Source organism: Acipenser ruthenus, chromosome 11, assembly GCF_902713425.1.
Source record: "Acipenser ruthenus chromosome 11, fAciRut3.2 maternal haplotype, whole genome shotgun sequence".
NCBI classification, from domain to species: domain Eukaryota; kingdom Metazoa; phylum Chordata; class Actinopteri; order Acipenseriformes; family Acipenseridae; genus Acipenser; species Acipenser ruthenus.
This window is the reverse complement of record NC_081199.1, coordinates 34,664,465-34,692,081: the sequence shown is the minus strand read 5'-3', so window position 1 is coordinate 34,692,081 and position 27,617 is coordinate 34,664,465. Positions and strand designations below refer to the sequence as shown.

The 27,617-nt window shown below is 36.0% G+C and overlaps 1 protein-coding gene across 1 annotated transcript in view; it reads left to right on the top strand.

The window, feature by feature from the left end:
* The first annotated feature begins 2,738 nt into the window (after positions 1-2,738).
* The window catches only part of LOC117426270 (G protein-activated inward rectifier potassium channel 1), a 35,894-nt gene continuing 11,015 nt past the window's right edge, over positions 2,739-27,617 (top strand). Inside the window, exons 1-2 of the mRNA XM_034043684.3 lie at positions 2,739-4,224; positions 5,907-6,123. Of these exons, the coding sequence (XP_033899575.1) occupies positions 3,553-4,224; positions 5,907-6,123 (889 nt within the window). The 5' untranslated portion in view covers positions 2,739-3,552. The remainder of the gene's footprint in view (positions 4,225-5,906; positions 6,124-27,617) is intronic.

The following is a 27,617-nucleotide window of genomic DNA, read 5'->3' as shown; positions in this document are numbered from 1 at the left end:
ATGTGCAATGATTAATCTACAGTACCGATCTTCCATATAAATCATGGACAACAACCTATTGCTCATGCTAGTTGGTTAGTAGGTACACAAAGGGGCATACGAATAGGGTTATAATTCTTGATAGTACCCCCTCAATGGTCTGATAAGGCTTTTTTGAGTGAGCTTAAAATAAGAGAAATAAGCCTACTGTAAAAAAAAAAAAATACATATACAATATTTCCTAGGTTCACTGAATGCTTAACACAGAAAGCAAGCACAAGCTTAATAAAGGTTTATTTGGTCTTGGCGCTGTTCTACACACATATTTATAGGGATTTATAGGGCTTCTTTCCTACTGTGAATGTCCTGTTACACACCACCCAATAAGAAAATAAACTATACTGAAGGTTTTTACAGTCATTTGTTCAATTGTCTTGAGACACATTGCCATTGTGAAAACAGTAGAAGATTATTAACTATATGTCATTTGTTACAGATATTTATAATGATTGCAAACCATCCTCTGAAACACAGTAGATGAGAACCCCCCACCCCCCCACCACCCTTTGTGCACATTCTAATTGCTATATAGCTGGTGCCCAACACTCCTTTCTTGACCGCCCCCCCCCCCCCCCACACACACACACAGAGTGCTTTTTAGACAGCTCTAGTTATTCCCTTAAACTTAACAAAAAAAAAAAAAAAACATGTTTAGGCTTTCCCTTTTTCAAGAAATCTAAAAATATAACTCATATAATTGCTTGTAGAATGAGCCTTTGTTGATAGATTTGGAGTTGCTGTTGTCCCTAACAGTGAAATACAGTACGTACATGTATATATTACTGTATACACTGTAAGACATGCTCTGTGTAAAATTCCTTAAGAACCAAAGGTAATTAACAAAACACACAAAAATATTTTGTCTGTGAATATAACATAATTAATGCATTATCTTTTTAGTATCTGAAATGTTATATATGTCTACAAATGCCATTCCTGTACAATTCGAATTCGTTTTTTAAAACAACAAAAAATCCTTACAAATACTTTCATGCTTCATAATCTATATATACAGTACTGTGCAAAAGTTTTAGGCAGGTGTGAAAAAATGCTGTGAAGTAAGAATGCTTTCAAAAATAGACATGTTAATAGATTATATTTATCAATTAACTAAATGCAAAGTGAGTGAACAGAAGAAAAATCTAAATCAAATCCATATTTGGTGCGACCACTCTTTGCCTTCAAAACAGCATCAATTCTTCTAGGTACACTTGCACAAAGTCAGGGATTTTGTAGGCATATAGTCAGGTGTATGATTAAACAATTATACCAAACAGGTGCTAATGATCATCAATTCAATATGTAGGTTGAAACACAATCATTAACTGAAACAGAAACAGCTGTGTAGGAGGAATAAAAGTGGGTGAGGAACAGCCAAACTCAGCTAACAAGGTGAGGTTGCTGAAGACACAAGGTAGTTATACTGCATCAGCACGGTCTCTCCCAGGCAGAAGTCAGACAGGGGTTTCCAGATGTGCTGTCCAAGCTCTTTTGAAGAAGCACAAAGAAACGGGCAACGTTGAGGACTGTAGAAGCAGTGGTCGGCCAAGGAAACTTACTGCAGCAGATGAAAGACACATCATGCTTACTTCCCTTCACAATCGGAAGATGTCCAGCAGTGCTATCAGCTCAGAATTGGCAGAAAACAGTGAGACCCTGGTACACCCATCTACTGTCCGGAGAAGTCTGGTCAGAAGTGGTTGTCCTGGAAGAAAACTTGCTTCCTTCTGCTCTGACAATGTTCCCCAACTCTGAGGATTGGTTTTTCCAGCAGGACAATGCTCCATGCCACACAGCCAGGTCAATCAAGGTGTGGATGGAGGACCACCATATCAAGACCCTGTCATGGCCAGCCCAATCTCCAGACCTGAACCCCATTGAAAACCTCTGGAATATGATCAAGAGGAAGATGGATGGTCACAAGCCATCAAACAAAGCCGAGCTGCTTGAATTTTTGCGCCAGGAGTGGCATAAAGTCACCCAACATCAATGTGAAAGACTGGTGGAGAGCATGCCAAGACGCATGAACGCTGTGCTTGAAAATCAGGGTTATTCCACCAAATATTGATTTCTGAACTCTTCCTAAGTTAAAACATTAGTATTGTGTTGTTTAAAAATAAATATGAACTTATTTTCTTTGCATTATTCGAGGTCTGACAACACTGAATCTTTTTTGTTATTTTGACCAGTTGTCATTTTCTGCAAATAAATGCTCTAAATGACAATATTTTTATTTGGAATTTGGAAGAAATGTTGTCAGTAGTTTATAGAATAAAACAAAAATGTTCATTTTACCCAAACACATACCTATAAATAGTAAAACCAGAGAAACTGATAATTTTGCAGTGGTCTTAATTTTTTCCAGAGCTGTATATATACACACACACATATATCATGGGACTATACATAGCTGAAGGCAATATTATTATTCCATGTTCCATTTTTTTTTTTTCGAGTGAACACTACATTCTACTATGTACAAGCTTGCAGGTCGATTGGTAATATGGTGAGGAATTGATCACAATGTATTTCACAATGTATAATGTTGTCTATGCCCCATACAGTAGCTAGCACTGCAGAACTGTCTCGAGGTACCACAAGCATAAGCACAGCAGTGCAACTCAGCAGGAGGAGCATATATTACGCAGGAGCAGCGCAGGGGGAGAGCGAGGGAAAAAAAAACAAAAAAACCCTGAGCTGTAGCTTTTCATTTCACTCACCTGAAAAGCAAAGCAACGAGTCGATTTCAAAGATGAGCGTCAGACCCTGACAGTATCGAACGCGGCAACTCACACCAAGAACAGACCTCAGGTCTCTTACACAACTCCATCCTGCATAGCGAATACATGTATATCTCTGCAGTAGTACACGGGTCTGGGGACCGACACATGCGTCACCAACGCATACAATTTGAGCTAGAATTAGCAGAAGTATGAAACCATCTATTTTGACGTTAAAGTCACCGGATCTGTTTTGAAGAAAGCCACTTGCTTAATGAATCACTCTTCACATTTAGAACTTTTAATGTCAGGTGTGGACTTTCTCAAGACGCAGATCATATGTAACTCCAAACCAACCTGCACCAGAATCGGGAAGGCTTTATCAACACAGTAATCACCAGTTGGAAGCTGCGGTATTGGTTTATTCATAGGCGCTGCAGATTCTGCGAGCTATGCTTTTGTAGCTGTAAAGAGGTGAGGAATATATGTAAGCTGGGGGGGTTCTTTTCTTTTTGTTCCCATCAGTGTGATTATTCTCGAAAGGACTGTAGCAGAAAGAAAGGGGAACTGCATAAACATTGTAATACAGTAGTTATTTCAGCCACTTTACGTGAATAGATAATTTACAAAAAGAAAATTAATAATAAATAAATAAATAAGCTGCGTCATGCTTATTGTTTTAACACGTTTGTAAAGCCGAACAGGAACAGAATCAGGTATTTAATTAAGGTACGGGAAACAACACTTCCAATTGTATTCAAAGGCTCGTTATTCTGGCTGTTCTCATCATATTATGTCTGCACTTCGAAAGAAATTTGGTGACGACTACCAAGTAGTGACCACTTCATCTAGTGGCTCCGGATTTAATCAACCAGCACCCAAGAGGAAAAGGCAACGGTTTGTGGACAAGAACGGTCGATGCAATGTCCAGCATGGTAACCTGGGGAGTGAAACAAGCAGATATCTTTCGGATTTATTTACCACCCTGGTAGATCTGAAATGGCGCTGGAATTTATTTATTTTTGTCCTGACTTACACTGTAGCGTGGCTTTTCATGGCATCAATGTGGTGGGTCATAGCCTACATTCGAGGCGATCTCTATAAAGCCCACGATGATAAGTATACGCCGTGTGTTGCCAATGTCTACAACTTTCCATCAGCTTTCTTATTCTTTATTGAGACAGAAGCCACAATAGGCTACGGCTTCAGGTATATCACTGACAAATGTCCAGAGGGGATCATTTTATTTCTCTTTCAGTCTATCCTTGGATCCATAGTAGATGCTTTTTTGATCGGCTGTATGTTTATAAAGATGTCTCAACCCAAGAAGCGAGCAGAGACCTTGATGTTTAGTGAACATGCGGTTATTTCTATGAGAGATGGAAAACTGACACTCATGTTCAGGGTCGGCAATCTCCGCAACAGCCACATGGTATCAGCTCAAATCCGCTGCAAATTGCTTAAAGTAAGTATTTCACTGCAACTCCCCATATAGTACATCAGATGTTTAAGAATGTTTGTTTTTCTAAAACGTATTTTGTTCGTCTAAAGTATATTCTCAAACACTTACTGTAAAAACAAACAAACACAACATTGTTTAAAACCGACTGTATACCATGTATGTTTTATTCTGGTTTTACAGAGCATGTTTTATTACACACACCTGTACTGCTTTCCTAGTTGTTTAAGCTTGATCCATTTTTCTTTCTTAAGTTCTCAGAGATCTGATACATTTGTATTATCTCATGTATATTTGCCATCTACTGTAGTGTTTTAATGTAAGTTTCTTTTTTTTTTATATGAATCAATAGTTAACATAATTGTAGTCAGCCTTGTTTTGAGTACAACATACTGTCTCAATAGTTTAATCTGGTATTTTTTATTACCTATTTATATTTTAAACTACCTATTTTAAACTAAGATCATCAGATTCTTTCTTTTTCTTTCTTTCCTTCCTTCCTTTAAATGTAGGCTAATAATATGCACCACATGTTTTATTTAAAGTCCACAGACAAGACCAGACCTCCTCCTTCCCTATGTTTAGACAATAATTTGTTACCCCTCAGTTGATAATTGCCCACTCTCAAATACATGAAAAAGATCTAAAGCAAAGTGATACAATAACCCCCAAATACTATCCATTTATTTTTAGGAATGCAGAATGACACCCCCCTGCTCACTAAATATCTAGGTATTCCTGAACAGAAAATCATTCATTTTAATGAGCAATTCTTCCACAAGCATTGTGGTAGCCCAAATAGCATGCACCTACTACTAATGGTCTACTTCTATACAAAAGGACTAGGGAGGGCATTTGCGCTTCATTTTACCCCCCATAAGCGATGACTGTCAAGAGTGTTTGGCATTCATCTGCCCCAATACCTGTTGGTGGAACATTTGGATGGGGGATTTTTTAGCCTGACTAACCCTATTCTAACCCAAAACGTAACCCACAGTACATTAATTACATTTGGTTTACAATATACAATTGTAATATTAAGCAAACCAATGTTGGTTATTTTTTGTGTTGTCTGAATTGCCATCATTCTTAGGCTATTCACTTTTGAAGTTCTGTACCAAATTCTGACATACATGTTTAATGTCAGAGCAAACTGTAGTGCACTGTTTAAAATCATGATGGCTGTTTACAGTTTTCAACCTTGAAAGAGAGCAGTACTGTATCACATTTTAAGGAGCACTGCTAGTATTGTAATCCTCATTAAAATTCAGGACACCCTGAAATAATAATCAGGTTAAACAGTCACGTTAACAGCAGGTGAGAAAAGTAGCAGTGTTTTATGTAGGGCATGAAGAGTCAATGTTTACAGTAATTTATGACAATGGTTTACACATTCTAACTGTAAACATATTTCCCAGTACCTCCCAAGAGTCATTTAAAAATGTTGGCACTTTTCTAGGTAACAGAAAAATCTATAACTACCAAATGGAATGGCTTTTTCCAGTTATTCACATAGATTTTAAAAGTATGTATTTGATGTTCCCTGTAATTGTTCAATGTTGTGATTTGTTGAGTTTATTTTTGATTGCAGAAAATGCTGACAAAATGTGAATAGCTGTCATGGTGTCTTGAAGAATTGCTGTGGCTATGCTGATATTTCTCCTTTCTTTCTCTGCACGCTTGCATAGTCCCGGCAGACGCCTGAGGGTGAGTTTCTCCCCCTCGATCAGTTGGAGTTGGATGTGGGCTTTAGCACCGGGGCTGATCAGCTGTTCCTCGTATCCCCCCTTACAATATGTCATGTGATCGATACCAAGAGCCCCTTCTATGAACTCTCCCAGAGATCCATGCAGACCGAGCAGTTTGAAATTGTTGTAATCTTGGAGGGCATTGTGGAAACCACTGGTAAGTAATCCAATTCTCCATACTAAATATACTGACTATATATAGTCTGTTATACTGTTCTAAATAAGGAAGTGTTGATAGCAAACACTTTTGAAAACATGACTTGCATGTGCATTTTTTATATGGAACTGTGTTATATAGATCTATACAACTATACAATTATTAAGAATTATGTTTAATACATTGATAATAATGGCAGATTTTGGAAACAGCATTTTAAGGATTTACAATCTACAAGGGTTGTTGTGATTAAATTAATTTGAAATGAATATATATATATATATATATATATATATATATATATATATATATATATATATATATATACACAGTAGATTCAGAGGTTTGAAGTTTAATAAACCCAGGATTACTGAAGTAAAAAGCTCCAAACTCCCGTGCAAAAGGCAGTGTTCTAGGCTTTTGATTGTGACGTCTCAGGATTGTAACCTGAAAACACTTATTGACAGCTAGTTATAGTTAGCACATATATAGTTATAACATATTATAGTTAGCTTCAAATCAACAAAGTCTCAGTAATGCCTATTATAAACAATCACCGGCTAATTTGGATTGTACAGGCTATTACTAAAATAAAATGATATCAGTGTTTTTATGTTATATAAAACGTTGATTTCTTTTAGCAACAGAAAGCATATAGAAACTGCACATCATAAGAAACTACATTTAAAAAGTTAATGGTAACAGCTTATTACCTTATTTACTCACTATTTATCAATGTGATTCTGTAAGGAAGGCCTTTAAATATTTAAATGGTTGTCTATTTATACTGCAGCATGTTATATAATGACTTTGAATAATTTACACACAGCAGTATTCACATGAAGGTTTTTTTTTTTTTTTGCTTATGATTCACAAGATCTAAGGGCTGAATATGCTTAATTTACATGAATGTAAATGTGTACTCTACTTTTCGTTCCAAGCCTGGGTTTCATGTAACAGTGCTACATTATTTTCCCCCCTGTAGCTGTACGTTAAGGATATATCATATACAGATGTCATTTAATTTAAATATTTTAAATTGAGCCTTTTATTAAATATTCAGCTGTGCTGTTCCTCTGATTTTTTCTAGAAGTTTCCAGTTGTCAAATTTACTTGTGGTAATTTTACAATAATGAGGTAATCACTTATACTGTATGAAAGCCCTCTCCAATATTGACTTGCTTGTTCTATCTATAGCCAGGGATGGTGCGCATATGATACTGAATGATAATGAAAGATAAAAAAAAGTACATTTGAAATAGATATGGTAAAATCACCTTAAAAGTAAATTAATTTGTGTAAGCATACTGTGATGTTAACCATGGTTATATGACCTTGCATTGGAATAAACTAGGGAGATTATAGGATTAAAATACCTATTGTTTAATTGATAAATACTACACAAACATACAGTAATTTAGATCATTCTTCTTTAATTGTGCAGTTTCATACAGAAATATAGTTATGTTGTGTCCTGTTCATGTGATTCTACAATCTGGAAATTGCATCAATAATCTTAACTGCAAGATGTCTTGGGTTGTACAGTAGAAATATCTTTGCAGCTATGAAAGGGTGTATAGATTTAAGCAACTTGTATTACCTGCAAGTTACTGATAAGGTGAAGAAATGGATTATGTACAGTAGAGAATGGCTAATCAGAATTGGAACCTTCGTCAGTTCAGAGCTAAACTCAGTCACAGTGAATTGTACCGAGAACTCACTCTTAAAGCTAATTAAATGTTACTTCAAAATCTTTTTATCAGTCGCGGGGGAGCATAAAACCTTAGAAATTGGTTTCAGTGAAGAAAAGGCAGATTGTTGTCTTTGAACTCAAATGAAATCAGTTTGCAGGTTGACAGTTTAAGGGCAATATTAATATGTACTGTTAACAAGCTGAGATAGCATTGTCTGGCACAAAATCCCCTTTTCAATTATTTTATGATAAATGTTTTTTTTGTATTCTTTATTTCTTCAGTAATTGCTGGCACTTAGAGCCCAACTCAATAAACTTTTTTTTTTTAACTAGGAGTAATAATTTGGGGGAAATATTAACAGAATAAATATGGACCAGTATGTTGTATGCTGTGTGAACCTTTCACATACATAAATGTATGCAAGTAACCTCAGAGTTACGAACACCAAACTTACTAACTGACTGGTCAATCCAACATCCCACTTTCCGTCGGAAGTATGCCATCACTCAACCATGCGTGGAATGGAACCAGATATACACTCTTATAAGGGGTGTGCTGGTCATGAAGAAGGCACAATTACTCACAAATAAATGTATCCAGACAAATTACTAGGAACATTTTAGTTTTAAACAAAGCACATTTTTTTTCAATCCAGAGGAGACTGAATGACTGAGCAAGATGCATGAATGCATTTTGTTTAAAATAAAATAAAAACAAGAACTACACTAACGCCATGTTTTCCTGGACGTTTAAATCTGTGTTTCTGCTACAGAACCATATTGATATGAGTATTGCATTACTATGCTGTGTCCTTGTATTAGTCACCAGATTGAGAGTGTAGGGAACAGGTGTGTACATTTATTAAAACCATTGAAAACTCATGTTCAGAGTTACAGACATTTCAGACTTACGAACAACATCCATCCCCAAGGAGTTCACTTCATATGTACTTTAAATTGAAAAAATCTGAATCTGAGCAAGACTAACTAATTTAACATATTCAAGATGTAGTGTTGGCAGCTAAAAGCCCAAATGGACCATGGCATCCTGGGACCTGTTTTATAAACACCTTGGAAATGAGAGGGTGCAGTGCTTAATATAGTAACCCTGAACTGAAATGAATTTACACTGTGTCTTTTTACGCGACAATACAAGTGGTCTAAGCCAAGATCTGATCTAAAGAGGGCTACACCATCAGCATTGTAATCGCACTCATATACTGTGTGTTTAGTACTGCATTTGTAGTAACGCTAAGAGGCAGCAAAACAAGATTGAAATCACAAAAAAAGCTAATTGAACTGGAGGAATATTGATGGAGTTTAATGCCCAAAAAGATCTGGACATAACAAAATGTTGATATTGTAGTTACCACCGGGCTTGATCCTAAGTGACATTCACTGTATATACTTGTATAAGTGTTACAGTTAGTTTGCATATATAGCTGTAGGGCTGGGATGATGGTGGTTTTTCCACCATTTCTGTAATAATGCAATTAATGCTCACCCTCTAATCAAAACAGACCATTACCGCCGATGCTATTATTTTTTTCATATTGCTTCACTGTTTTTATACATGTATTTATATATAGGGCTTAATTTAGTAATTTATTTGATTTAATTTAGTTATTTTTTTCTGTCAAACAACTTAATGGGCTTTTAAATAGGCCAAGCTTTCATTTGTCACATACATACGAGATTGCAACATGTTAGTAAGTGACTAATCTTTATTAAAGCTATAATGAAAAATAAAGTGTTTTGCTGGACACACTATTACAATCGTTATGACGAGTAACTGTATTTAAATTAATAAAGATGAGTCGCTTTGGCATTTAAATGAAAAAGTAAGATTTACCATTTAAATGCCCATTTAGTTGTTCAATAGAAAGAAAAAAAAAACGTAAATTAAACCAATTTTACTATGAACGTGAAGGTTATGTGGTACAGTATTAACAAGATGCAATGCGTGATGCTGCAGCTGTCACTGAATAAAAAAATAAAAAAAATACGTTTTTCATAAACTCGTGTCTAGTTTATATAGATTACATTCCAACGTACTGTAATCTGTTTGGAATAAATATTTTAGTTTTGATGGGGATTTTATCCATCGATGGGTATTGGACCGATTTGATGCATCAATCCATTGTCCCAGCCCTATACAGCAACACTGAGCAACTTTGCTGTATAGAATACAGTTCACTCCATTCTAACACTGTTTCCATAGTAACCGTCTTTTTTGCCTTTAATCACAAGGCCTTAGCACTAAGCTTGAAGTTATAATTTTTGAAGAAAAGGAACATGTTTAAGCTGGTTGTTATTTTAGGGACTCCAAATCAATGTACTGTACTTTCTGTTCTGGAATTAAAGCACCATTATTACTGTAAATTGAAAGCCAAAATCACAGTCAATATGAATATTTGTATATGTGGTCAAGACAATAATACAAGTAATAATTTTTGTACACCTAACTGTGGGTTCTGGTGAAATAACCCTCAGTAGCAAAGACAAAGGTTGACAAGTGGCAAGGTTTACAAGTAACATGCAAAATGAGTTTCTCGTGATATTATCTCATGATGATGTTGCCATGAATGTACCTCATGCTAGGAAGGGCGGCTTGGTAAAGCTCTTTTTTGGTGATAAAATAGTGTGCTCACCTCCTTGACATGCGCATGCTGTGCATAGAAAACACATTTTGGGGTAAGGGGACAACAGACTCAGGTAAACTTTTACAATTTGTGGCTATTTATTGACTTTTAGACATTGTCAGTCCTGGCTCTCTGCTAGCTCCCATTGCCACCACATGGGTTTCTGACCAAAATCCCCCCGGAAATCCCTCCCTCCAGATGGACCCTAACAGGTTCCCAGGATCACCTCAAGAGCAAACTTATTGGACTCAATACACCTTTATTTAACCAATAGCATTTCACTAACACTGACTATAAGCATTTGCATTGATGATTGACACCGCTGTGTACTATGGACTGACGCAGATTTGCTTTGTTCATTCAACAATCCTGTGCTAAAATCTTTAAAACACATGTAAGTATGACTAGATTTTCTTTTAGATTCTTCTAGATTCTTCATGACGCAAACAAATCTACAGAGCCTTTCCATCATGTGCATATAATCTTAAAAAAGAAAATTGGATGAAGGTGTTATCATAAGAAAGGGGTTGGGAAATTAATATTTAGGACTAAAAATATCTTGGCGGATATTAAGTAATGTTTTAAATTATTTTTATATATATATATATATATATATATATATATATATATATTACAGTGGTATCCCCAAAATTATCCATTAACTATATTGGCCAGGCTCTATCCTACAAGGACAAACATGGTTTCAAATGGCGTAGGACCAGTTAGATTAAGCAGATACCCATGGGAAATTTGGCTAATTGGATAGACCTAAGAAAACTTGTTATTGCCATAGCTGCAAAATGGCTGAATGGATTTCATTCCAAATGTTACAAATAATCCTTCTGCAGTAGCTATTTCTGTTTACAGGATCTAAGTTTTTTATATGGAGTTGAAATATATTGACACCCTCCTACTGTTTTAATGTTAAATGCTTTTGATAGAAGTTGATATTATTACCACTTAGTACAGTATATACTATATATGAAAATTCTTCCTAACACTTTTAGTTTTGAGTTGTCCTAAGATTTGGACAATATCTGAATTAGAAATTATGAAGCGAATATGCATGTCATATAATATATCTATTATAACCTTTGAAAACATTTGTTTCCCTTTAATTTTTTGTTTAATGTTATTGTTTAGAATTATACAACCTTAATTAAAGGCTGCAAACTGAAAGGAATAATAACATAATGTCAAATTCAGATGGTTTACAATATTTCTTAGTGTGATTGAAAATTACAAGTGTGGAGAAGAACTTCCTTCCGGTAGCACTTTAGATTACAGAACATGTATACCAATGAAATTACAGTGTAATAAATAGGCACTTTTGGTGCTATGGCGCTAGATTCTACGGCCAGGAGTACCTCATATAGCAGCAGCAACATTACATTCTGGCAGCTGTAGATGTTTTTTTTTTTGCATCTTAAATTTGTTTTTGTTTTTATAACTTTTACAATTGTGCAAGATCATAGTTGTATTGCATCATGAAAAAACAGTTATAGGAAATAATGCACCAGCGTAATACTTTGTAGTTGACTTTGAAAAGTCCAATAATGATCTGCAGCGGCTTATGTCCTTCACTGTGTGTTCATAAAGTGCCAAGCTGATCCTTTATTTACTTAAATTATTATATTTCCAGTTAGGGAAACTCGATACAGATACTGGATTAATACAGTAGTTTAAAATATATGCTGTTTTGCTGTCTTAAAAGAAAATAATGTTTGCACTGTATATGGACACTTCAAGATTTTTTTCTCTACAATAGCAGTTTTTGTTCCCCCTCAGAGAAGCAGTACTTTTCTTCAAGTACATAGTTCTGTAGTTGAGCAGATTAAAAGTTTACTTTAAATTTCAAGACAGAAAGGTCAAGTGTATCACTCTCATGTGTGTTGCTCTGTCAGTGTCATCTTTGAAAGGTAATGTCTCTGAATTAAACATGTGCAATTTATGTTAGGAAACAGAAGGAAGTATGGTATTTTGTGTGCATAAAATTATAATTGTAAACATGTACAATCTTTAAATTAAAGATGTATTCACCTTTTTAATGCCTTATAAATGTAGGAGCACAGTTTGATTCTATAGCTAATATATACTACCAAAAAAGAGTAGTGTAGATGGGAACATTATGGGAGGAATCCCAGTTTACTAGTATACCATGTGGAAACAGGATGTTGTTCTGGCTGCTATGAGTTTTGGTGCTCTCAACGAGTTTCACAATAGATGCCTGATTTTCATAATTGTATGCAATCGCGTCACATACTGTAAGTGGTAATACTGTCAAGGTTGGAGTAAACATGCCCAGAACACCCCTGCATTAGGCCGAAATTTAAAATAACGTCATAAAGTCACAACGCAACACAGTAGAGATTAAAGAAGTTAGGTTGTTCTTCCGCTGTGTGTACCTATTGCAAAATGTAAAATGTTATTGCATGTTACCCCGGGGTGTAATTTTCACCTACTGCCAAATACAAGCAGAGAAAATAAACAAAAAACCCACAGACTGATATAAAGGTATGCTGGCTGGGTTACTATTGCAACATGCAGCGAAGCATATTCTAAATATGTGCTCATTTCTATTAACTATTTGAGTGGTTCATGTTTTCTTTATGTGTGGCCTATGCACTATTACAAAACAGAGGCTTTGAACTGAAAATGTACAATAAGAAGGATGAGACTGGTGCTGCTTGTGCTGTTAACATTACATAACCAGGGCAAGGACTGTTCATCAAAAACACACAGCAGTACTACCCTCAAAGATTACTACTTTGAATCGGCTGTACAATCTCATGGTAACTGTAACACAATATTAGCTGTATTCTGGAAGATTTCAAGGGGTGATGGTGTAAGAGGGTATCACATAGTTGCATATGTGCTTTGGGAGACAACCCTTGCACAAGCAGGTTTAAGGTGTAGAGGTTTATATGCATCATACGAAATCCAATAAAATTTCTAAGTGAATCAAGTTTTGGGGATAGTGTTTACCTACTGAACAGTAAATAATCTCATAATTGCAATTGCATAGTTGCAGTGCAACACAGCTCCTTCATTAATTAGTTTGGAATACCACTCTGGGGTAATTAGGAACATACGAAAAAAGTGAGCTGTTTAAACTTCATTGTCACTGTCCGATTCTTAAGTGGTTTCAAACTTTTCATGATTAATCATGAGGTGAAATGTGAAGTGGATTCATATGTGTGGTTTTTTTCATTAAGGTAAATCATCTTTCAGGATAAATAGTTGTATAATTACATTTGCTTTCTGCTTACTGTATATATACAAACTTCTAGACTATATTTATGTAAAGTATTTATTGATATTAATATGACTAATTGCATATTCCCTGTGCAGCTGATTTTACGATTCTCCTAAATGACAAGGTTGTCATGGCCTTTTGCTCCCTAAGGGACTAACGGTCAAGTCGCTATGAGCAAGGTCCCTTTGTTGCTACACGCTACATCTTTTAATTACATTGACTGCAGAGTCCTTACAGGGATGTTACTATTGTTATTATTATTAGTAGTACATGTTCATGTGTTTTTGTAATAAAACATGTCATCCATTTCAGCATTCAGCATCTTCTTTTCTGTGCAACATTAACTGTAATTGGGTCAGATTTACCAAGTCTTTGCATGTCATGTACAAAACTAGCAAGGCACTTTTTGGGTTCACATAAAGCCCTTAGATTGACTATCGAAGCTGAAACACTTTGCACTGGAGCACTTTCATAGCTGACATTGTCTTGATTATATTACTAAAGTACATGTTAGAAATGCTGGTTTCAGTTACTAGACCATTTTAACTTAAACCTCCTTCTCAAGCTGGTCCAAACAAATATCTTTGTTGAGTGTTTTGTATAATGTCAATTATAAAAACAGTGTATACTTTATTATAAACTGTAACAGCAGCAAATACATTCTTATTGCAACAAATTTATGTTAATAATAATGTAGTAGTAATATATATTGGGGCCCTGCGAAATTCCGGGGAGAATTAAAACGACAGGACTATCCTGCAATTTAGTCCTAACCCTTCAGAGGTCCGTGCAGCCACTCCAGCTAAACCAGGGTTGGTTGATTTAAATCGACTTGATTTAAAAGAAAAATCATTGATTTAAATCATTTTTTCATCATTTTTTTAAACCTATTTTATATAGTTTCTCAAGGAAAATACATGAAACACATGTTTTAAAAACCTTTTATTAACACAAACATCTTAAACTCTTACTGTCTATAAACTAAAACTCTTGGGGCTCACACGTTCAATCAGGTGCCTTCACACAGCTGCCCTATGCAGACTGGCTGCTTTCTTTAAATACCCTGCACCTGGCTCTAATTTACAATAATAGCCAGGTGCAGGTGATAATTAACTAATAAATACCAGTTAAACAGATAAATAAATAAACAAATACACGTTTCTGGCAGGGAGGACTTTAACCTCCCTGCCTTATCACTATATATATTTTCCATTATGGGAAATAGCAAATTCCGTTTTTCAGAAATGACCAATTTAGTTTTTTCATTTTTCCCCACTTTTCTTTATCAATTTATTGATAATTAAACATGGGATTTGAACATAACTATAATGTTGATAGGTAAAAGAAATAAAATTAATAAATATTACCACAGTTTTCTTTCTTTTTTCAATTAAAGTCAAGATGTTCAATCAGACTGTTGCTGTAATAGTAAGTAAAGCACCTGAAGACACATGTCATAATGTTTATAAACATCACTTTGCTCATTGCTGGCATTAAAATAAGCAGGAAAACTTAATTATATTACAACAGTTCAGAAAACAAATGTCCAACACTGTTGTGAAAATCATATTTACAGTCATCCACTAATACTGTAGTTGAGTCTACAAATAAAGTTGTTTTGAAAAGACCTGGGGCCTATTTCATAAAGGCGATTTGCGACGATTCGCAATTGCAAGCTTTAAAGTTTGCTGAGGAAAACCAAAATACCTCACTGTCGACAGAGATTTGGAGCTGCGTAGAATTGACAGGCTGTACTTTGGAGTTCTATACATACATACATAAGAAAAGCCCTTCTTCAGCTGTGTAAAAAAAAAAAAAAAAGTCAACACTGCAGCAAACATATTTAAAGAAAATGTTTCTACACAGCTGAAAAGGGTCTTTTGGCCAAAATGCACACTCGCTACCTTGATACTTTTATTAGTCCTTATTAGGGGGCATGTGTGATAATCGAGCTGCGTTTAGCCTCATTATTTAAACGTGTGTGGCAGGTGATATCACGGAGGTGGCTGCTGCAATAAAGCTTTGTTATTGCTGTGGTGAACTGTAGCTGAGATGAACTGAGGAAAGTGCTTTTTGTTTCCGTGATTTGGGGATCTGGCGGGTTTCTTTTAGATAGCTTTTATCTAGTGAGAGGAGGCGCTTGTCACTATTTTTGCCACTTGAGTTTGGTCCATTTTATTTATTTGTATCATGTTTGTGTGTTGTTTAACTTATTTATTGTACATATTTAATGTTGTTTGTATTATTATTATTCAAGTAATAATTGCTGCACGACATTGTCACCAGTTTAAAACAAGGCAATCTGCTCAATAATGCTATTATCATACTGAATAAATCGGTACTTTTGGTATATGATTGTATTTAATAAATACACTGTGTTTGTTTTTACAACATGACCTTGGCTCTCTTACTGTTATTTTTCACCCACATAACTTTGGGTTACACGTCATTAAATAAATAATTTTGTTTTGTAATTATTTAAACCGTTTGTATATATACAAAAAAAGGTATACTGCAGTATATGTGTGTACTATATATGTACAGTACTGTGCAAAAGTTTTAGGCAGGTGTGAAAAAATGCTGTAAAGTAAGAATGCTTTCAAAAATAGACATGTTAATAGATTATATTTATCAATTAACTAAATGCAAAGTGAGTGAACAGAAGAAAAATCTAAATCAAATCCATATTTGGTGTGACCACCCTTTGCCTTCAAAACAGCATCAATTCTTCTAGGTACACTTGCACAAAGTCAGGGATTTTGTAGGCATATAGTCAGGTGTATGATTAAACAATTATACCAAACAGGTGCTAATGATCATCAATTCAATATGTAGGTTGAAACACAATTATTAACTGAAACAGAAACAGCTGTGTAGAGGAATAAAAGTGGGTGAGGAACAGCCAAACTCAGCTAACAAGGTGAGGTTGCTGAAGACAGTTTACTGTCAAAAGTCATACACCATGGCAAGACTGAGCACAGCAACAAGACACAAGGTAGTTATACTGCATCAGCAAGGTCTCTCCCAGGCAGAAATTTCAAGTCAGACAGGGGTTTCCAGATGTGCTGTCCAAGCTCTTTTGAAGAAGCACAAAGAAACGGGCAACGTTGAGGACTGTAGACGCAGTGGTCGGCCAAGGAAACTTACTGCAGCAGATGAAAGACACATCATGCTTACTTCCCTTCACAATCGGAAGATGTCCAGCAGTGCCATCAGCTCAGAATTGGCAGAAAACAGTGGGACCCTGGTACAGCCATCTACTGTCCGGAGAAGTCTGGTCAGAAGTGGCCTTCATGGAAGACTTGTGGCCAAAAAGCCATACCTCCGACGTGGAAACAAGGCCAAACGACTCAACTATGCCCGAAAACACAGGAACTGGGGTGCAGAAAAATGGCAGCAGGTGCTCTGGACTGATGGTCAAAATTTGAAATATTTGGCTGTAGCAGAAGGCAGTTTGTTCGCCGAAGGGCTGGAGAGCGGTACACAAATGAGTGTCTGCAGGCAACAGTGAAGCATGGTGGAGGTTCCTTGCAAGTTTGGGGCTGCATTTCTGCAAATGGAGTTGGGGATTTGGTCAGAATTAATGGTCTCCTCAATGCTGAGAAGTACAGGCAGATACTTATCCATCATGCAATACCATCAGGGAGGCATCTGATTGGCCCCAAATTTATTCTGCAGCATGACAACGACCCCAAACATACAGCGAAAGTCATTAAGAATTATCTTCAGCGTAAAGAAGAACAAGGAGTCCTGGAAGTGATGGTATGGCCCCCACAGAGCCCTGATCTCAACATCATCGAGTCTGTCTGGGATTACATGAAGAGAGAGAAGCAACTGAGGCTGCCTAAATCCACAGAAGAACTGTGGTTAGTTCTCCAAGATGTTTGGGCCAACCTACCTGCCGAGTTCCTTCAAAAACTGTGTGCAAGTGTACTTAGAAGAATTGATGCTGTTTTGAAGGCAAAGGGTGGTCACACCAAATATTGATTTGATGTAGATTTTTCTTCTGTTCACTCACTTTGCATTTTGTTAATTGATAAATATAAACTACTAACATGTCTATTTTTGAAAGCATTCTTACTTTACAGCATTTTTTCACACCTGCCTAAAACTTTTGCACAGTACTGTGTGTGTGTAGGGGGGGGTTATAAAATACAGAGACAAGTTCATATTGTCATCAGAATATTTTGCCTGAGCAATCCATTCAATAAAGTGTACATACAGTTCCACAGCGAGCTAGTAGTATGAGCGACATGGTATGTCCTAAAACAGTATCGCAGGTTTCTGGTGAAAATCGGCGATGCCGCAGCCCTGCAAAAGTTTTATGTAACCCCATTTTTTTTTATTTGTGAAGTGCTTGCGATTGCGAATCATTGCAAATCGCTTTTGTGAAACGGGCCCCTTGATCTTTCTACTACAGGTGACTGCTGATCCAGCATTGGTACTTCAGATACTACTTCAGTTACACTTAATTCTCATAACACATGCAGCCTGACATGATATCCTCTATAGTTTCAGGTTCCTCTAACTCAGTGGCGAGTAATTGATCTAGATAACTCCCAGACACCTGTAGCAAGCTTAAGCTTTCACTGGCCCAGTTTGTTGCATATGCTGCCTGTGTCACAGCCTAATCCTCACCCCGTCTAACCGTCACTCCCGTGAATCTTGTCCTAGGCTAATTCTTACCCCTGTGAATTTTAGCCTAGGCTAATTCTCACCCTGGTGAATCTTAGCCTAGGCTAACCATCACCCTTTAGTGAGAATTAGCCTAGGCTTAACATCACCCCACTAGCCTAATTGTCATCCCCGGTGCGAGTTAGCAGATTACCACTGGCTCAGCCCCTCACAAGTATTTATTTTGTGCTGTTAGCATACCTCTTTGTATAGAGACTTTGCATACAATTGGAACTGTATTGTATAAGATTGGTAATGAGGTCATGATGTCAGGTGGTCATATTGGGTCGCTATGGGGTCATCATAAAAAAAGAAACGTCGAAATTGACATGTAAGTTGCATGTGCTTGGATTGAAAAAGACGAGTAGAATGAAAGAGGTACTTGATCGCCAACTCTTATCCACCAGATCTATATATCAACTTGATGTCTTTTTAGTGTTCTTACAGTTTTAGTAAACTGTAAGTGGGATTCTTTTGTGTTTTACGTCTGATTTTGTATATGCTGAGATTGATGGCTGTATGAAAAATAAAACTGGGATGATTTTACTCATCCTGGTTCTAGTTATGGCTTTTGGCTGATTTAGCATTTTTAGTGCTAAATTGTAAATAATACATTATATTATTTTTCTCTTGGCAGTAATTCAAGGTTTCTAATATCATGCTGGTTTTCAAAGCTTTTGCCCCAATAACATTTTGGACAAATATGTATTTATGTTTTTTACCCTTGCAAATTGCGGAAAGTGAAGCTCACCTGGTAAAAGCACAGCTGCAGGGTGAGTCATACAGTGCAAGTTCGAATCCTGGCTGTGAATTAAGTTTTGTTGGGAAAATAAAAATAATAATTTGTTACTGCCGATCAGGACTCTGACTTTGATAAGTGCCACACTTTCACTGTAGCAACCATTGCAGCTTGCTTCCCATACAGCCATACATTGTGATGTATATACTCTTCCTCCTGGTGTATAAAGGAGTACAGCTTTGAAAAAAACTTGAAAGCCGCAATCATTTAACAGATTTAACAGGAATTTTGCTATGGATTCAGCAAGAGCCCTCTACATCTGGTAGTTCAGAGGGTTAATATCAGTTCAGCTGGGAAGTCAGCCATCAGCTCAGATGAATACAGGAGGCTCTGATTAAAGCTAATGAGCCCTGGGTCAGTGTACAGGTGCCTTGTACTGTTGAAGGTGTCTGTCACTTTGTTCCCCTGTGAAAACCGTCGGCTGGTAACCATGAATTCAATCAGCATATGTCTTTCTTGTTAAGCTTTGTTAGGCTTGACATTTTCTCTCACACTTACCAAAACTATCAGCTCAATTTCATGTTTCTCTTCTAACACTGAAAAACATCTCAAAATTTCTCTAAAATATTTTACATCAACCTTTTGCTTTTTGGAGAGATTCTGTTTCAAGTTGCTTGTGCTTAATTCGTTTTTGTTTGGTGGTTGTTTTGCTCTTTTCCTATTTTAGATGTTTGTTGGTTTTCTTCATCCAAGAGCCTGAACCTTTGTCCTTAGTTGCTTTATAGAGTTTAACATAAAATATAGGAAAGTGGTGTGTGACATCAGCAATGGCATAGTTCTCCAGAATGTGACTTCTGGGATTTAAATCCAGAGTATAGCACTGAAAAAAATAAGATGACCCTTAAAAGTAGGACAAGATTAGCATAGAAGCTAGAAAGAAGGATAAGAGAAATGCAGGTGCTCAGAAGAAAGGGCACAGGGTGGTTGGATAAAAGTAAAAATTGGGGGATTAGGTTCCACTGCTTTTTAATGCCACCCAATTTAGATTCTGCTTTCTTGAAAAAATGAATACTTGCTGTTACAACCCCATGAGATATCTGGCCAGTGCAGAGGTAAATGGAATTTACCACAAAGACAGCAACAACATCTGAAAATTCTGGTTGACTGCCAGGATAAAGTTTCAGTGGCTGTTAAAAAATAATATTCACAGTACATCTGGTCTGTGTTTTTACAGTAGCTGTTAAAGACCACTATCCTTTAGCGCTAAATTTCCCCCAGGGACAAAAAGTTTGAGAACACTGGTAATTATATGTAAGTTTTCATTCTTATTTGTGTTGTCTCAGGGACATTGGCGCAAGCACATCATTATTATGAAAACAGGCTTTGGCTGAAGAAAGTCACTAAAAATTAAAATCTGTTGCAAAAAACCCTTGTGGGTTGCACGGCACCGTATTTCTACAGAGTCCTGTCACACAGTCCTTGGTTTCATGGGCAGTGTACACTTTTTTAACAAAGCCCAGTCTTCCTCAAATCACTATCATGTTGTTTTGTGGATGAGGTTGCCCGTGTCTGTTGCATCCCTTTCGCTCATTCCAGGTTCACGACCGTAATGTTTTCATTTTCTTTTGATACTTTTGCTTCATTAGTTTAATTGTATCTAAATACAGCTCACTTTTAAATTAGGTATACACACCGGAACTAACAGGCGTGACAGATAGAAAAAAAAACATGCTGTGTATGCTTGCTGTATTTGATCATAATTTTGGATGACCCTTTACGGTACTTGTTACTGAATATAAATGGTAATACAGTATTAGCCATCATTCTGTGTAAACCATAATGCCTTAAGCCTTATGTTTTTTGTATATATATAGTAACCGAGCTGCAACTCACTCTGGTTCGTTGCCTCTTTCAAACAGGCCCAGAACTCACAGGCTGGAGGTTTTAAAGTGCTTATGCACTATTTTTAATAACAAAATAAACAAAAACCTAACTCCTTTTTTGGAGTGCTGACTGAACACGTCAGGAACCGAAACTATCTTGCAGGATGGCTAAGCCGTTTACCTGACATATTAACAATAGACACACAGTTTTTAAACAAACATGAAACAAAAGGTTCCCACAGTACCTTTTCTTTCTATAAGCTTGAGCACACTATCAAGCGGGCTTCTTCACACACAGCAGCCCAGAACAAACTGGCTGCACCCTTTTTAAACCCTGCACCTGGCACTAATTTACAATAATTACCAGGTGCGGGTGATAATTAAACAATAAAATAATTAACAATTTAGTTTGGCAGTGAGATTTTAACTCTCTCCCTGCAACAAACACACATTTTAGTTGCTAGTTGCCCTGCCACAATATATATACTGTATATATATATATATATATATATATATATATATATATATATATATATACACAACCTGAACAACATGGAGCAAATCTGCCAGGAAGAATGGGCCAAAATCACTCCAACACTGTGTGCAGGTACATACTTACCCCAAAAGACTTAAAGCTGTTATTGCAGCGAAAGGTGGCTCTACCAAATATTAATGTGTGGGGGTTGAATACTTATGCAAGCAAGATATTTCAGTTTTTTATTTTTCTTAAAATATTTCCCAACATAAAACCAATGTCGCCTTACAATAATTGATTTTGAGTTTCAGTGTTTTAAAATAAAATATCAAACAGAACGAAATTTCAACGTACCATTTGCAATTCAGTAATATGAGAGAATTGGTCCAATTTTTGAAATTGGAATTTTCTTGCTGAGTGAATGACATTTTCATAACCAAATCCTGCAAGTATTTGATGGGGTTCAGTTATGGGCTTTTCTCCTACTCACAGCTTTATTAATCTGTCATCAGATTTGTTTTGTTCTCTTCACTGCATATAAGAATATTTCACATATGTTCTAATTAAACTTAACAGTTAAGGCTCTACTGTTTACACCAACTTCGATTGCCATATTTAGCCCAGCTGATACACAGGGTAGAACTGTGCTGGTTTCAGCCTTGAGAGAATAATGCTGCATAAGCCAGGCACTAAAACCATTATAGTAGGTTTTTATGTTTAATACTTGATGATGGTCACCATAGAAACAGATTATCTCTGTATGGGATGTATCTGTAATAGCTGCTTTTATGGCATGGTGAGGTGTATTTTTCCTTCTCAAACTACCCAACTCTGGTTCTAATTTACCATATTTTGTGTTAAATCTCTTAAGGTGAATGTCTGTCAAGCTTAATATGACACGAGTAAAGGCTCTACAAACAAAATAATACTGCCAGAGACTGGGCTCTCTTCATCACAAACATTTGTAGAATAAAAAGTTGTTTGAGTTTATGAAAATACAAAAATTGGATTTGCTACTATGATCAAGGCAATTTCAGTCAGGACAATCTTGCATAAAATAACCACCTTTATTATATTACAAAATCTAACAGAGTAAAAATGGTTGGAGCACAGCCTTTTCAGAGCATTACGGTGCCGCCTGCTAAAAAAACAAAGAATAAAATAATAAATCGATGCGATGTGTTCAACCCGGTGAACAAAAAATAACAGGCAGAGTAGCATCGTATACTCCCCCCCTTCAGACAAGGCTGGAAGTGAGGTGGTGGTGGTTGGGGAGGAGGTAGTAATTTGAAAGCAGGGCAGGATTGAGTTTCCATCATAGGTTTATATACCTTACAGGTTGATGGGAACTTGCCAGTAATTTTTTTTATAGATTGACCAATGATGTACTCAGCATTTGTATTAATGATACTATAGATATCCTGGCTGAAAACCTCGCAAACTTTATAATATTGGCTTTATTACTAAAAAATGGTTTAGGCAAAATATTTGAACTGGAATTTGGAACGTAAACATGAACAAATAATGTATTATGAATATTGGTATTATTGTTATTGTTATATAATATTGCGCAGGTTAGCGTTACACTATTACAGTATTTTGTAAATTGATTAATTGAGTTACAATAGATACAAAAGAGTCACCACTTAAATCATACATATCTGTTTTAAAATGAAATTTTACTGAAACAGTTGTCTTTTTCTACTGTCTATTTTAGAGATTTATTTAAATGTACAGGTACTCTGTGTGAAAATGTACTCTTTCTTTCTGTTTCTTGTCAGAATAGATGTTGTAGCAGGGCAGGAGAAAAGCCCTGCACATAATTAAAGGGAGCAGGGCAAAGCCTTGCGTGTAAATATATGTATTGTTTATTTTAAAATGGGTGTATTTTGTGTTATTTAAAAAGTATTTGTGTTTACTTAAAACACAGCGTATTATGATTTAAAAATGTATGATTTAAATGCATTTTGTGTTGATTTAAAAATATGACTGTGTTTGCTATTGTGTGGCAGCGTGGATGAGGTTAGAAGCCCATCCACAAAACTTGTGCAGAAGGTGACCATCTCCAGATGAATTCATTGATTAGTTTCTTGCTAGTCTGGAGATGGTCACCGGTATATAAGCCTGCAGCTTTCTGTACTCAGGGTGGGTGTTCGAGAGGAGGAGCGTGTATGAGAGAGAAAGAAATAAAAAACGAAACAAAAGTAAGAAGTAAAAGATAACAATTGCTACGTGTGCTGGAAGCACCAGCACGGTACTCGTTTATTTGTTTGTTGGTGTCAGTGGGCAGGATTTGTTCTGTTTAAACACTCTGTGAGCTGTGTTTTTTTTTTTTTTTTGTTCAACCTTTTTATTTATTTTTGCTTAATAAAAATGGTGCCGCAGTGCGTTTTCTTTTTCTTCACCCGAGTACCTGGCTGTGTTGTATATCTGTCAGCTTCCGTATCTGGTCTGGGGACGTCATCACCACTCGGCTACCCTGTCACAGATGTAGGGATGAATTTGCAATGAATTCAATTGCTGTACATCATGTACATCTTGTGATTCATATTCGGTTACAATTGCTTGGCATTTGCCAAACGCAAACTTGACACTAGAGTCTTGTTCAGTGAGCTACACTGGTGGGTATTAGTGAAACAGGTTAGAAAGCTTACATGCTGGAATTGTATTTGCAAATGCTGCTTGGTTACTATATTCTGGGACAACAACTGATTACACATTTTATGAACCACAGGCTGTATTAGCCTGAAACCACTATATATATATATATACATTTATGTTAACTTACAAAGGTCTGACAACCAAGCAGAAGTGGCCATTATCCATATTGATAAACTGTTGATTTAAGGCATCAGAGAGAAATAAATTGCTTCATTTGAATTAAATGCATTTGTGTTGAGCTGTACACTTACTATAAAATCATGATATGTGTGGGTGCCATAATCATATATTTTATAAGGAGAAAACAATCACAGAAAATAGCATTTGATCTCTCGACAGCTGAATTGAAGGGAATATAAATCCAATTAAAGTGCCTGTGATGTGTGCTCACATTAAAGGGGGAGTTGTACAACTTTCCTGCAATCAATTTAGACAGAACACTCCTGTTACTCAGCAAATCAACATCTGCTGAATTTTGTGACTGAATTAAAGCAAATGTTTTGCTGATCAGGAACAGTCAGGCTTGATCTTACAGATCCTGTCATTTTTGGAAAATTATTTGATGTTAAGGCTTAATGACTTAAAGCACAATGACACAATATTACTACGAAAGAAAATAATTTTCCAATAAAATCAGACATTTTCCCATACAGGTAGAGTATGTGAAACAAAGCATATACATTATGTGTTACATAGAGTTTTAAAAATACTCAAATTTAACAGACTGCACATGCTAACGATTTTCAAATTTAATTGTTTTTGTTTTAATTGTTTTAATAGATCAATAGGTATGGAACATCTGACTGCATTATATGTAATGATCTATACATCTGTAAACAGAGATCTAATAAATGATACTATAATGTAAACAATGATCACATTTTTTGGTGAGAAAAATAGATTTATATCAGTGTAAAACTACTCTACTGAAGATATAACAAATGCATTGAATATAACAAATGCATACTCAAAGTTGATTTGTGGTGGGAGATGCAAGTCTCGGTTGCTTTGGCCAATAAAAGCATTGATGAAATGTTTAATGGCTGAGCCTAAAGGCCATGGGTCATGTTCACAAACCCAGTCCTAAGTGTAGTGTACACATATTGTTTTCTAAAAAGAAAAAACGCTGACGTTACAAAGCTTCAACTAAATAACTTAGCAAGTTAATCAAAGAGCTCATAGTTGATTCTTATTTGTTCTGTAGCATTAGTAGTTAGCAGTTTGTGCAAAAAAAAATGTACAAACGTAGACCTAGGATAAATGCTTTGTGAACATGGCACTGTCTGAAACTGTTTGACTATTAAAGCTTTTCATTTTTACACCATGAGGAAATTGAAAGCCAGTGATAGGCATGGGTTACAAGAGATACAATGTAATTTATGTACACATCCTCAATTTTCTCAGCCACATTTAGATACTTAATTGACACATTCTCTGATTGACTAGAGTAACCTCAAACATTTCCTCTGGCCCACTTCTTTTAAGACTGCTGCATCATATATCACTGTATACTTATGACTTATGTCATAGCCACCCTCCAATTTTTGACCCCAATTGATTTTAAAATATAATGTAAGACCCTGAGGGCAGTGACAAGATCTAGTCATGCTTTTTGGATATCCAGTAGGATTCATTCATATAACTGTGTCTTACCAGGGCTGTTTTCCTGACTTGTGGGCATGCTACTTAATTATAATGTGCCTTCAAATGCTCCAATCATCAGAAAGAGTCTTGAATCTAGACAACTCGTTAAAAGAAGCATTTCCTTGACAGATATTTGACTGTGGTCTTGCTGTTTAGATAGGGTTATCTCTAGGTCTAGATCAATTAATGCACTTACTTCCTATAGAAACAACAATGCCTACGTTGCAGCCTTTAAAAGAAAATGACAGCAGTCTGAGTTCGAGTTTACAACTTGTTTGTTTTTTAAACAATTCAAAACAACGACATTTCACAACAATCTTGATGGATTAGCGCCCTTACATTCAATGTAATAACTTGTTTGCGATGTTTGTCTGAAATAAACTCTGTAGCTAATCGAGATCACGGCTCCATCAAATATGCCACTTGTTTTTTTTTTTCTCCATTCTGTTCCACCTTTCAACTCTATGGTGTTTTTTACCTTAAAAAAACAACAAAAAACCCCAGGGCTCTACACATCTGCCATATATTTGAAAGGTAATACCATAAAAAAACATTTTTGTGACAAACATCTCTTCAAAGCATAATATATTAACCATAACCTACATATTTCTTATTGCATCGCTAGTTTTAAACAGAAGATATGCAGAAAAAATTCCTCTCCAAGTAGTCAATTACGTATGACTAAGGCTACGATTTTGGCAAGGTCATTTCTAGTACATTTCATGGGCCAGGTTGACCAAAAATGCAGTTTTAGCTACATCAACATACACAAGAGCTTTTAAATAGTACACCAAAACCAGTAATATAAAGACTATTGCTTTTGACTGCTGATGAGTTTAAATGTTACTTTAGATTACAAAACTTACAGTACATACTTCTGACAGACATAATTTCTGGTCGGAGTCGAGGGTCTCTCACCCTGTGCGGAAAGTCAGAAGTAATTAAACATTTTCAATGGCGTTGAATTTGGAAAGGCGTTCAACCTTAACAGATCATCAAACCTGTCATCTCTCGCTGTCACATACCCGCATTTCTCTGTAAATAATGTTTGAAATGATCCCTTTCGGGTTCTCTGTTGGTTGAGAGGACAGAGTAACAATGTCGCTTTTTATTTTTTTCCTCTTGTATGCGGTTCAAACTCAGCACATCTACTTAAATGTACATTTATCCAATTACACAGAGGCAGTTTTTTTTCCGTTTCTCATTCCGATTCCCGTTCTGTTCTGAATCCCTGGTGATGGGTACTGTACTTTTGCTCCAAGCACTATTATTAGTCTAATATTATGACTTGTTGATGGGTATACAGAATTGAATGCATATGCGTACAGCAGTGCCAGATATGTGCCACCCTTAATAAAATAAATCATCAGACAGATGAAGGGCAGTTTATATTGGAATTATGGAATTAACATCAATCCTGTTGGCATTACTTTTTATTGATGAACAGTTGTAGAATTTGATTAGTCAAGATAATAACTTTATCAGTTTATATAATTAGATTTTGTTTTTCTTTTCCTTCATTTAAAAGCATCTGGGGCCATAAGATAGTGACGCAGAAGACAGTATGACTTCTACCGTTCTTTAACCCCTTTACAGCCAAGCATTTTTGCCATAGCTGTCATCCCACAAGCATTTTATGACTGTTTTGACCACACTGTCTTTAAAATGCTATATAAAAAATATATATTTGAGACAGTAGAGTGTTTATTTCCAGTTCATTGCCAGAACACGACTACATTTTCACCTTAACAAAACATTTTTTTTTGAAGATCTTAAAATATGAAAAAAAGTTATTGTTTCAACAAGAGCACTTTTATAAAATAAATT